Source organism: Dendrobates tinctorius, unplaced genomic scaffold (genome assembly GCF_039654945.1).
Source record: "Dendrobates tinctorius isolate UK_male_01 unplaced genomic scaffold, ASM3965494v1 ptg000158l, whole genome shotgun sequence".
NCBI lineage: Eukaryota > Metazoa > Chordata > Amphibia > Anura > Dendrobatidae > Dendrobates > Dendrobates tinctorius.
In genome coordinates, this window is record NW_027361825.1 from 31,116,823 (window position 1) to 31,130,769 (window position 13,947).

At 44.2% G+C, this 13,947-nt stretch overlaps 1 protein-coding gene across 1 annotated transcript in view; it reads right to left on the reverse strand.

The window, feature by feature from the left end:
• LOC141052042 (cytochrome P450 2G1-like) overlaps positions 1 to 13,947 on the reverse strand; it is a 67,296-nt gene that overhangs the window by 15,403 nt on the left and 37,946 nt on the right. The window contains exons 5-8 of the mRNA XM_073549221.1: positions 7,864 to 8,040; positions 5,774 to 5,915; positions 4,936 to 5,123; positions 1,265 to 1,406 (exon numbers count right to left, since the gene is read on the reverse strand). Coding sequence (XP_073405322.1) covers positions 1,265 to 1,406; positions 4,936 to 5,123; positions 5,774 to 5,915; positions 7,864 to 8,040 — 649 coding nt within the window. The remainder of the gene's footprint in view (positions 1 to 1,264; positions 1,407 to 4,935; positions 5,124 to 5,773; positions 5,916 to 7,863; positions 8,041 to 13,947) is intronic.

Consider the following 13,947-nt stretch of genomic DNA (forward strand, 5'->3'; position numbering starts at 1 on the left):
GCTGTGAGTTTATTCCCATTGGCTGCATGGGTTGCATCTGGTGAGGATTTATCATGGGCCGTGGGAAAATTTGAGTCTTTTCCATCTGCCTTTGTGTCTCGGCTGCACGCTGTATTTGCATGGCCATCTCAACAGAAGCTGGTGGAAGACCAGGCTGCTGTGCTGACCCTCCTTGGGGTGGTGTAGGGCGAGTCATTTGTCCAGCTGCCTTCCCTTGTGATATACTACTGGACGACTAAGTACGCGTTATACCGTATAGAGGGATACTGTTAGGTGGCGGTGGCTGTGATGACTGTTGGGACTGGTTTTGAGGGGTCTGTGGCATTGGAGGTTGCTGTCCAGCATACACAGCATACGTGTCGGCAACCACCGTGGGGCCCCCAGAAATCTATTTTTCCTCTCAGTGGGACCCCATCAGGTAGACGGCGCACTTCCAGGGAGGATGATGACGTACTATTAACACAGCATAGAGGCGACCACCGTTGCGTGGGGCCCCAGAAACCTATTTTTCCTCTCAGTGGGGCCCCATCACCAGAGAGGGTGCAGAGACAGCAGAGCAGCTCTACACAGGGCAGGCCGCAGGGCAGGAGTATGACAGAGGGAGCCCACAAACACAATCACACACCAACACAGAATGGGGCCCGGGCCGGCACTGCAGGACAGCGGGAGACGGCAGAGACAGAGTCAGACTGACAGGAGGAGGACACAGACTCAGGGGTCAGGACCATCAAGGTCACCCAAGAGTACTTTACTCACCGGAGCCGGCAGCCAGAGAGAGAGCAGAGCAGTGCTGCTCTGCGTAGGAGCGAGCGAGCGAGTGGGAGCAGCAGGGAGAGCAGAGAGCTATTAGCCAGCCAGCTAGCAGCCAGAAAGCAGAGCGCGGTGCCGTGTCACTGCCCAGCAAGAACACAGTGACCGACGTCATGCGGAGAGGTCCTGGAGCCGGGGGGGCGGTGAGTCATTGTGTAGCCGCCGGAGCAAGAGCCAGCCAGGCACCAGTGTCCGCCCGACGCCACGTCAGAGCGGGCCTCACAGGGGGGACGCCTGGCGCCCGCTATGTTATAATATGCACGCGCGTCCCTGCAAATGCTGGGATGCGCTTTTAAAGGGCCCACGGCATTAAAGGGGCAGTATTTTAAAAGGGCCCCAGCGACCCCTCGGGGCCTACTGGGCATTTACCCGCTACCCCGCCAGGCCCGACCGAGCCTAAATGTAAGAGTGGGATTTTAGAAACCCATAGAAATTCTGTCTTGTGCATACCTACCTAAAGAAAATGGTACAAAAGCCTCATTCCTCTTAAAATTTCCCTCAGAATCCAAGAAATGGTTAGGATTAAATTTGCCAGGGGTAGCGAAATACATGGGATCTTCAAGTACAGAACACAGCAAGGCACAGACTCCGGTCCCCTGCAACATAAAGATAGGAAAACTCATGAACTTTGTGCATTCTTGAATTCAATTTATACTAAACGGAAAATACAATATTTAATTTATGTGATACCATTGTAATGGGCAATTGTGGAAGAGACTTCTACTCAGGCTTACTTCACATAGAACTCCCAACTCTACCTAGACTAATAAAATACTTATAGCTTTACACAGTCTTTAACACATAATTGTCACATTAAGTACACCAGAATGACTGGGTCTATGAAATCTATTCAATATTGTAGACTGTTTACAAAATGAAAATTGGTGACATGTAGGAAGTGCCATGAAAAGTGCAAAAAAGCACTTTTAAAAAATATGGATACACTGACTTTCACTGGACAAAGAGGTTTCCTCACTCATAGATAGCAAAAACACTGCAGATGCAAACCAGCAAAAGTTCAAATTCAATGTGAGTTTTAATATTATAACATTTTTTTTTAGAAATAATAAGTGTGAACATAGATGGAAATTTGGTTTACAGTAATGAATGGACACAGTGACACTTCACTTGTACTTGCAACAATCTGCTGGCAAACACCACAGCAGCACTTCCTTCAAACAGACACAGTCTCTTTACCATCTACAAAAGGCAGCACTGCAGCACACTTACTCAGTGTTGGTGACGGTCCCCTTTCCACTGTCTCCTCTCTTGGCTGCTGTGGCCTACAGCAGCCCTTCTTGAGCATTTTACCACTTTACAGTTTCTCATACACAGATACTTGCATTGCGGGATACAGCAATACATACTCCTCTGTAGCAACTAGTTTCCTAGGATGGCACATCAATTGGCAAGTGTTACTCTTCTTCTTCCTAAACTTCTATTCATGCTTGTAACTCCTGCTAACTTCAGTCTGCTCCTTCACACTCAACAACACACTCTAATCAACATGGCACCCTCCTTCACACAGACACAACCTCTTTGTCTCTTTCTGAGTTCAGCATCCAAACAGCATGCTGGTCATGGCCCTCTTACGAAGGTCACCTCTGGGCGCCAGTGCCTGGCAGTAACTTTTGACTGGCAACTTGTGCAATTGTGGTCTATGCACTCAGATACTGCTTCACAGTTCCACACATGCAGGTACTTGTGCTTGACTGGGTTGACTTGATTATATTATTTCTCTTCACAGTCTTAAAATACTTCTTAAGCCTCTTTCACACATCAGTTTTTTGCCTTCAGGCGCGATCCGGCTTTTTTTGGAAAAAACGGATCCGGCAAAATGCAATGCCGGATCCGGTTTTTCCCCATTGACTTGCATTAGCGCCGGATCGTGCCGGATGGCATTGCGTTTCATCCGTTTTTTGCCGGATCCGGCAACTTGTCTCATTCCGGCGTCTTGAAAAAACGTCTACTGTAACGTTTTTTGTCTCCGGCGAAAAAGCCGGAAGCGCCGGATCCGGCGCTTCCAGCTTTTTGCTACAATGAAAGTCTATGGGCGCCGGAATGCGCCGGATCCAGAAAAAGACGGATCCAGCAACCGGATCCGGTTTTTTTAAGTCTGCGCATGCTCAGATCCAATTGGCCAGCCGCCAGGAACAGAGACGGATCTAGCAAAAAAACGGATCCGTTTCTACAGTTCTCCAAAATTTATGCCGGATCCGTTTTTTCTAAAAAAAGCCGGATCCTGCCTGACGGCAAAAAACTGATGTGTGAAAGTAGCCTTAAGGGGCTGTCCAGCCTCAGGCTACAAACCTGCAGTCTCTCTATGCGACTGCATAATGGCAAATTTTCACATCTGGCAAACTGTGCAATGTGAGGATTCTACAGTGCTGGGAGCAGCAGGCGCGTGATTGCAGGGATTTGCATACATGCGGTCACATGCCGACTAGATGGGCATGGTCCCGCTGAAATCAAGAGAATATTTAGCGTGGCTTAGTCTAGTATAGTATAGTCGGAATGTTGTCATAAGTATGCAAATTGCATATTTGTGGTCACATGACAGCCTGCTCCCAGGGCTGGCACTAGAGAATCTTCACAGCGCACAGTGGGCACAATGCCAGGATTCACAAGTCTGTAGTCATATGTAGTGACTCCAGACTTGCAGCCTAAGGGCCCCGTCACACATAGCGACGCACCAGCGATCCCAACAACAATATGACCTTGTCAGGATCGCTGGTGTGTCACTACATGATCGCTGGTGAGCTGCCAAACAGGCAGATCTCAGCAGCGATCAGGACAGCGACACACGGGTAACAAGCGACGCACATCGCATAGTTACCTGCAGTGTACCTTAGTTACCAGCGCGCTGGTGTAGGGAGCTGGTAACCAAGGCACACATAGGGTTTCTAAGCGGCGCGCGGCACTTAGAAACCCGATGTGTACCTTGGTTACCAGCTCCCTGCATCAGCGTGCTGGTAACTTAGGTACACATCGGGTATCTAAGCACTGCGCGCCGGTTAGAAACCCTATGTGTGCCTTAGTTACCAGCACCAGCTCGCTGATCGCTGGTCTCCCGCCTGTCACATGCAGCGATGCGTGCTGGCCAGCGGGAGACCAGCAATCAAAAAAATGTCCTGAGAATTCCAGGACGATCAGCGGTAACCGGCAGGGGGGCCGGTCGCTGATAAGTGTCACACACAGCGATCTCGCTGGTGAGATCGCTGTTACGTCACAGGAGCTTAAGGTCAGACAACCCTTTAAGACTTAAAGTCAAAATAAATATCAATCATCTCCACAATTAGTATCTATCATCTGCACTGCTGTATCTTTGTCGGTGGATATGCACTTCATTAACAGGAATACATCTCTTTGCTCTACTCTGTGGCTGTAATTATCACCCTCTGTCTCTGTAATATCAGCTCTCTCATCCATTAGGGTTTATCTCTTCCTCATGAGCAGACTACAACCTCTGCAGTGCAGGATGCAACTTTTAACTTGCTAATGTGTATCTATAACTAGTTTCCATCAATTGGAAAATATTACGCACACTATCTGGTCATCTTGCTTTATGTCTGCTTTTAAACTGCTCCTTCAAAACACATTCTGTAAGCAACAAGGGTGCATGGGCAGACATGTTGCTAATAAATCCACACTACAATGTCTCAACATCTCGCACAGCAGCTCAGTGTATTAACTGTTTATGTTATGCATTCATAACCCCAGGAAATATTTCTGCTGCTCATTAGTAGATTGCCTGTGTATGTTACACCTGGCACAAAAGTACACAAACATATTGATGCAAACCACACTAATCCTTCTTACTGCACATATAGCACTTCACTGTATCAGTCTTACAGACAGAGAATACCCTTATTATTACTATTATTACTACCTTCATGCAATTTTTGCAATTTATTTTTTACTTTTTTATTCCAGAATATTTGTTTTGTGTTTTGTTTTTGGTTTTCTCTGTGTAAAGGTCATGTGTTCATATGCAATTACATTTTGCATGCACATTAATTTACTTTTTCTGCTCAGACCCAGTTTCTCAGACAGAGAATGCTGTAAATTTGTGGCGACTGTACATGATTATAATAGGCTACCATCTGTTTTAATTTCATGTGATACCTTAGGAATAGTGTGTCCTCTAAAATTTGTGTCCTTAGTAGCTGAATGGGGTGCATTCATGGGGATCACGCTACTGAATCTTTGAATTTCATGTATTACAGCATCTGTGTACGGCATCTTGCTTCGATCATCAATGTTTGGCTGACGACCCCGTCCGATTATTTCATCTATTTCTTTATGTATCTTAGCTTTAAAAAAAAAAAAAAAAAAGAACGGATACCTTTTAATATTGAGACAACTCTATTAAGAATTTATATTAAATTGTCATGTTAAAGGCACGACAGAGAGGGAAGTCCTTTGTTTGGGATCTCTTTCAATATCAGTCGTGGATAGCTACTGAACAGAATGTTCAGAATTCTTGCCTTGTGTTTCCTTTTACATACCTTGTATATCTGGATATTGGAGGAGCACAAGAAATCCATGCTTTAAAGTTGTGGACACTGTCTCACCATCAGCAATAAACAAGATTATTGAGCGTGAGAAATTGATTTCTCATGAGGAATTCTGATTCAGGATTGTCCTTCTCTATCAGGACTTGTTGAAGTGTTGGGATAATGTGAAACTGACGGAGGCCTTTACGATACTCACAACCATTTTTATGTCTTCTAAGTGAAGTAGTAAAGGATCAATTTAACGGGATGGTGCGTGCCACTTTTTCCCTTTTCTGTTTCCGGTCAGAGTACTTTTCAGAGCTGAGCACCACGAGATCCCTATGGCCTCAAGGTGCATTTCAGAGACTTTACAAAGGTACCAATTTTTTGGAGAGTAACAAATCACTTTTTTGTATGCTACTGCACAGAATGTGCAGAATTCTTTCCTTGTGTTTCCTTTTACATACCTTGTATATCCGGATACCGGAGTAGCACAAGAAATCCATGCTTTAAAGTTGTAGACACTGTCTCACCACCAGCAAAAAACAGATTGTTGAGAGTGAGAATTAGATTTCTCATGTTGAATTCTGATTCAGGGTTGTCCTTCTCCTGAAAATACAAGATCGGGTCTCAGATGTCACATACATTCTATACAGAAACCTCAACACATAAAGGTGAATTCCAATGTACAAAAAGTAGATAGGTGATAATTACTACATTGGTGAGAATCCTACCTTTGAAACCCCTACTACTTATGTCCTCAATTCTTCCCTGGTATCAAGCATATGATGAGGAAGTGTGGAATGGAGAGATGGCCATGCATATTGCCTACTGCTCTGCTCGTTGTGTATCAGAGTGAAGATGATTGCCGATGGAAGCACTTACTGTAAATCGGTGTACACTAGGTGTAGAAGTGCAACGCATTTCAGATCTAAAACAAATGGCATTTCTACTCTTAGGCTGGGATCACATTATGTTTAGGCAGTCCGTTAGACGGGCTGAGTTACACCGCTGCATAACGCAGTGTAACGCAGTCCGTTGACGCTGCCATTGCCCTCCATTGTCGGGCGTATCACGACGCATGCCGTAAAGTGGCACTCGTTCGCGATGTGCCGTCATTCAGTGATGGAGCCTCAGACGTGGGCTGCAGTGTCTGAGGCTCCGTCACCGCTAGCACAGATAAAGCATCTGCGCTAGCGGTACAGCATTAACGCGATCGCGTTAATGCTGTAGCGTTAATGCAGACCATCAACGCTATGCGTTGAACGGTTTGCATAATGCAAATTGAACCTGGCCTTAGTGTCTTTCTCATTTTTCTGGAATATGGAGCCCAACAATGTCTCCCTACTTTTTCTTCTCACTGTCGCTTGCATGGCAATAAAAAAATGGCTGCAGCAGGAACCTCACCCAATGCCCTTTCTGCATTAGGACAAAAGATAACTAAGACCTACAATGTTGATTAGAATAACATAGTTTCAGTTGACCACTAGACAAAAATAGTAATGACCATGGGGTCTCTTCAATGTTTCTAAATGAAAGAGAGGGTTCGGCACTGCTCCTCAACCCCAAAGCAGTTACGTGACTGCAATCCAAATCACACACCTGGACCGAACGCCATGATGCCTTCAGAACGGGTGCTCAATCCAATGAAAAACATGAAATCAAATTGTGTGAAGAAGATAAGAAAGGATGGCACTCACCGTTCTATCGTGGAAATTCTTTATTGACTAAAAGACATTGGCTCAGGACGAATGTCCAGAGGGTGGACGACGGACGTTTCACCAACTTGCACTTCAACGGGACCCATTGAAGCGCAAGTGCGTGAAACGGCCGTCGTCCACCCTCTGTACATTCCTCCCGAGCTAATGCCTTTTAATCAATAAAGAATTTCCATGATAGAACGGTGAGTGCCATCCTTTCTTATCTTAATCACACAATTTGTCTTCAATGTTTCTGTAAGGCAAATTTGCAGATATTGCTGAACAATAACATCAAAGACAGCTATACATTCTTTAATTAAGGGAAACCTGTCATGTAAAAAATGCTATTAACTGCATATGTAATGTAGCATTCTGACACAGTGTGGCCACCGCACTGAGAGCCCTGCTGTCGGGAGGAAATTAACTTTATTCCCCTCCAACAGTCTCGCTCTTTCATTCATAGGGATAGCACCAGCATGGTTTTAGTCAACACTCTGTAAACTTGCCCATGGGACTAACTGATAGGCGGCCCTAATGCTGATCCTGCTGTCAGTCAGTGTCGGGAGTGAAGCTACAGCCACTGCTGAATATACACTGAGCGGTGACTGAAGCCGCACTGGCCCACCACTATGAGGCTGCAGGGGAAATAAAGTTAATTTCCTCCATGGCAGAGGGGCTCTCAGTGCAGCGGCCGCTGCGGGCCTCATGGTATTAGAATGCTATTAACCTGTAGATATGCAGGCTTATAGTGTTTTTAACAGGTTCCTTTTAAACATTTATTCTAGGTTTACCATATTTTAAATATAATTCTCATACACCGAAAGTCAAATTGATAAAAAGAGCCTTGTTGCAGGTACCTCTTGCATTTTCACGAGGAAGCAGTCTATGTAATCCCTGGGACTCTGTTGATCCAAAGTCTCTTGGTTTAGCTTCACTTGTTCAGCAATGAAATCGTTCAGCTCTTCCAATAATATGGTGATTTTCTGATGGGGTCCTGGGATATGGTTCATTATCATTGGGATCATGTCTTGTATCTGTAACGAAGAATAATCTATAGTACTAGTTAAAGGTAAACAGTCATTATGGGTCAATATTCTTGCACAAAAAGCTTTGAAAAGTTGCATCATTTTGGAACAACTGGAGGCTGACCTAAAATTATGCGATTTTTGGAGTCACTCCATTTTTTCTCAGATCCGACAAAGTTGTCAAATTCAAGACAAGTGGTGGCATTCATTGCACAAAAAATCTTGCTTCAGCAAGGACTGTAGTAAGATTCGTCGTGAGGTGCACACAAAGTTGTATGCCACTTGTCCAACATTCCTGATTCAAGGAGAGGCATACACCTCTACTTGAATCAGGAGTGTCTGAATCAAGGACATCTCCTCATCAAGACCAGCGTGAACATCGCCACTCTTGATTAATTGGGCCTTACACAACTGTCTTAAATGGGTATTCCCATCTTTGACATTTAAGATTTATCCTCAGGATATGTTATAAATGTGTTATAAATGTGGGTCGAATGTAATCAAAGAACGGGGCTCTGTTTCATGCTACAGGGGGTAGAGAGGTTACAGCAGTTGTATGGAAGTTCAAAAAATCACAGTGCAGGATATATGATGAATATTGGACAACGTCTTTAAGGGGAATCTGTTGTGAGTTCATTTTCCCCTTCATCACTGAGGCCCGAGGAATTCCCTCTTCTGGTAAGGAGAGGTAGTGAGTCTGATTATCAGACACCTGAGATTAATGATGATGACTGGCTGAGTGGAGTCCCAGACTGGATATAAGGCTGCATACGCCCATTCCTCCCTGCGGGTGATTTCTCTGTGGTATCCTTGGAGTCCAGTCTGAATTCCTGCTCTACTAAAGCTAAGTTTTCCTCCTGGCTTTTTGCATTTGTGCCTTGCTTTGTTTTTTCTGGATTTCAGCCATTCCCTGCTGGGGTGAGCTGAACTCCTTAGCTCTGTCTTCTGAAAATACCAGAGTGCTGATTTAGTTTTGAAGCTTAGTTGCTTCAGGGTCTTTGATAGGGTTTTTTGCCGATTGCAGACAGCAGCTTTCCTTTCCTGTTTAGATTAGATTGGGCCCCAACGTTTGCTCAGCCTATCTTTCTATCTGTGTCAGTGTTTTTTCATCTTGCTTCACCGTCATTATATGTTGGGGGCTGCCTTTTACTTTGGGGTCTGCTCTGGGGCAGTTTAGATTTCCCTTTCTATCTTTAGGCTATATAGTCCTCCGGCTGTGTTTGAGGGGTCTAGGGCACCGTAGGTACCCCCCACGGCTACTGCTAGTTGTGTTGATAGGTTCAGGGGTCTGCAATCGGATAGTTGCCAGCTCCTCTGGTTTTCTTGACGTAGCTTCTATTTTTGTGTCTGCCTCCTACGGTCACTCAATCATAACAGAATCACCCGCCTGACCGCAGATCCTAGGGTACTCAATAGCAGGAAAGAATTGCAAAAAAAAAAAAGAGTGTGTATATTTTTTCCTCTATATCTCTGAGGCCGTAGGGGGAATTTTCTTTTCTCTTAATGGAGATAAAGCAATTGTCTGATCGTGTGGAGCAGTTCGCTGCGGAAGTGCGGGGAATTTCCGCCTACCTTGCCCATTCACATGCTGCTGAACCAAAGATTCCTACACCTGATGTATTTTGTGGTGATCGGTCTAAATTTTTGAATTTCAAAAATAATTGTAAATTATTTTTTGCCTTGAAGCCTAACTCGTCAGGGAGCTCCGCGCAGCAGGTTAAAATTGTCATCTCTTTGCTGCGTGGCGATCCCCAGGATTGGGCGTTTTCTTTGAAACCAGATGATCCTATTCTGACTAATGTGAACGCATTTTTTCAAGCCTTGGGCTTGTTGTATGATGAACCTAATGCCATTGATCAGGCTGAAAAGACCCTGCTGGCATTGAATCAGGGTCGAGATTCTGCAGAATTGTACTGTCAAAAATTCCGAAAGTGGGCGGTACTTACTACTTGGAATGATAATGCCTTGGCTGCTCTCTTTCGGAAGGGTTTTATCAGAAGCCGTAAAAGATACTATGGTGGGATTTCCTGTTCCCTCTGGTCTTGACGATTCTATGTCATTAGCCATTCAGGTTGATCGGCGTTTGCGCGAACGCAAAACTGCACGAGAGGTGTTGCCACCTGTTGAACAAATGACTGAACCTATGCAATGTGATAGAGTTTTTTCCAGAGAGCAGCGTCAGGAGTTCAGAAGGCGTAATAAGTTGTGCTTTTTCTGTGGAGATGCCTCGCATATTATTTCTGTCTGTCCTAAACGAGAGAAACGCTTTGCACACACGTTTTCTGTTGGTGGTGTTCAACCTAAGTTTCTTCTGGCTATTACTCTGATCTGCTCCCTGTCCACATTTTCCGCCAAGGCATTTGTGGATTCGGGAGCAGCTCTAAACCTAATGGACTTGGATTTTGCTAAACGTTGTGGATTTCCTATGACACCTCTGCGGACGCCTATCCCTTTGAGGGGGATTGATGCTACTCCTTTGGCTAAAGATAAACCTCAGTTTTGGACCCAGGTGGTGATGCGGGTCGCCCCAGACCATCAAGAAAATTGCAGATTTTTGGTGTTGCATAATCTGCATGATACCATTGTTCTGGGGTTTCCCTGGTTACAAATCCATAATCCAGTTCTGGATTGGAAATCTTTGTCTGTGGTGAGTTGGGGTTGTCGGTGTGCCCTTAGTGATACTCCTGTTTTCTCCACCTCTCCCCAGTCACATGATGTTCCTGACTATTTGGCTGACTTTTATGATGTATTTAGTGAGAATGAGTCTGCGTCTTTGCCTCCTCATAGGAGTTATGACTGTGCTATTGAGCTGAACCCGGGGTGTAAATTCCCCAAGGGTCGGCTTTTCAACTTATCTGTACCCGAGCACGAGGCTATGCGATCCTATATTAACCCCTTCACCCCCAAGGGTGGTTTGCACGTTCATGACCGGGCCAATTTTTACAATTCTGACCACTGTACCTTTATGAGGTCATAACTCTGGAACGCTTCCATGGATCCCGGTGATTCTGACATTGTTTTCTCGTGACATATTGTACTTCATGTTAGTGGTAAAATTTCATTCAAATAACTTGCGTTTATTTGTGAGAAAAACGGAAATTTGGCGAAAATTTGGAAAATTTCGCAATTTTACAAATTTGAATTTTTATGCCCTTAAATCACAGAGATACGGCACACAAAAAACTTGATATCTAACATTTCCCACATGTTTACTTTACATCAGCACAATTTTGGAACCAAAAATTTTTTTTGTTAGGAAGTTATAAGGGTTAAAAGTTGACCAGCAATTTCTCATTTTTACAACACCATTTTATTTTTAGGACCACATCACATTTGAAGCCACTTTGAGGGGTCTATATGATAGAAAATACCCAAAAGTGACACCATTCTAAAAACTGCACCCCTTAAAGTGCTCAAAACCACATTCAAGAAGTTTATTAACCCTTTAGGTGCGTCACAGGAATTTTTTTGAATATTTAAAAAAAAATGAACATCTAACTTTTTTTCATAAAAAAAATACTTCAGGTTCAATTTTTTTTATTTTACCAAGGGTAACAGGAGAAATTGGACTGCAAAAGTTATTGTGCAATTTGTCCTGAGTACGCAGATACCTGACATGTGGGGGGGAACCACTGTTTCGGTGCATGGCAGAGCTCAGAATGGAAGGAGCGCCGTTTGACTTTTTCAATGCAAAATTGGCTGGAATTCAGATTGGACACCATGTCACGTTTGGAGAGTCCCTGATGTACCTAAACAGTGGAAACCCCCTACAAGTGACCCCATTTTGGAAACTAGACCCCCAAGGAACTTATCTAGATATGTGGTGAGAACTTTGAACCCACAAGGGCTTTACAGAAGTTTATAACGTACAGCGGTACAATTAAAAAATCATATTTTTTCCACAAAAATGATCTTTTCACCCCAATTGTTATTTTCCCAAGGGTAACAGGACCCTAAAAGTTATTGTGCAATTTGTCCTGAGTACGCTGATACCCCACATGTGGGGGTAAACCACTATTTGGGCGCATGGCAGAGCTCGGAAGGGAAGCAGCGCCATTTGACGTTTTTGGCTGGAATTGAGATCGGACACCATGTCGCGTTTGGAAAACCCCTGATGTACCAAAACAGTGGAAACCCCCCACAAATGACACCATTTTGGAAACTAGACCCCCTAAGGAACTTATCTAGATGTTTGGTGAGAACTTTGAACCCCCATGGGCTTCACAGAAGTTTATAACATAAAGCCATACAATTAAAAAATCATATTTTTTCCACAAAAATGATCTTTTTACCCTCAATTCTTATTTTTCCAAGGGTAACAGGACCCTAAAAGATATTGTGCAATTTGTCCTGAGTACGCTGATACCCCACATGTGGGGGTAAACCACTATTTGGGCGCATGGCAGAGCTCGGAAGGGAAGCAGCGCCATTTGACGTTTTTGGCTGGAATTGAGATCGGACACCATGTCGCGTTTGGAAAACCCCTGATGCACCAAAACAGTGGAAACCCCCCACAAATGACACCATTTTGGAAACTAGATCCCCTAAGGAACTTATCTAGATGTGTGGTGAGAACTTAGAACCCCCATGGGCTTCACAGAAGTTTATAACATAAAGCCATACAATTAAAAAATCATATTTTTTCCACAAAAATGATCTTTTCACCCTCAATTCTTATTTTTCCAAGGGTAACAGGACCCTAAAAGTTATTGTGCAATTTGTCCTGAGTACACTGATACCCCACATGTGGGGGTAAACCACTATTTGGGCGCATGGCAGAGCTCGGAAGGGAAGCAGCGCCATTTGACGTTTTTGGCTGGAATTGAGATCGGACACCATGTCGCGTTTGGAAAACTCCTGATGTACCAAAACAGTGGAAACCCCCCCACAAATGACACCATTTTGGAAACTAGACCCCCTAAGGAACTTATCTAGATGTGTGGTGAGCACTTTGACCCCCCCAGTGCTTCACAGAAGTTTATAATGCCCGGGCGTGAAAATAAATAATTCGTATTTTTTCCACAAACATGATCTTTTAGTCACCATTTTTTTATTTTCCCAAGGGTAACAGGAGAAATTGGACCCCAAAAGTTGTTGTCAAATTTGTCCTGAGTATGCTGATACCCCGTATGTGGGAGAAAACTACTGTATGGGCACACGTCGGGGCTCGGAAGGGAAGTAGTGACGTTTTGGAATGCAGACTTTGATGGAATGGTCTGCGGGTGTCATGTTGCCTTTGGAGAGCCCCTAATGTACCTAAACAGTGGAAACCCCCCACAAATGACACCATTTTGTAAACTAGACCCCCCAAGAAACTTATCTAGATGTGTGGTGAGCACTTTGAACCCCCCAGTGCTTCACAGAAGTTTATAACGCCCGGGCGTGAAAATAAAAAATTCGTATTTTTTCCACAAACATGATCTTTTAGTCACCATTTTTTTTGTTTTCCCAAGGGTACCAGGAGAAATTGGACCCCAAAAGTTGTTGTCCAATTTGTCCTGAGTATGCTGATACCCCATATGTGGGAGAAAACTACTGTATGGGCACATATCGGGGCTCGGAAGGGAAGTAGTGACGTTTTGGAATGCAGACTTTGATGGAATGGTCTGCGGGTGTCATGTTGCCTTTGGAGAGCCCCTAATGTACCTAAACAGTGGAAACCCCCCACAAATGACACCATTTTGAAAACTAGACCCACTAAGGAACTTATCTAGATGTGAGGTGAGCACTTTGAACCCCCAAGGGCTTCACTGAAGTTTATAATGCCAGGGCATGAAAATAAAAAAATCGTATTTTTTCCAGAAACATGATCAATTAGTCCCCAATTTTTTCATTTTCCCAAGGGTAACAGGAGAAATTGGACCCCCAAAAGTTGTTGTCCAATTTGGCCTGAGTACGCTGACACCCCATATGTGG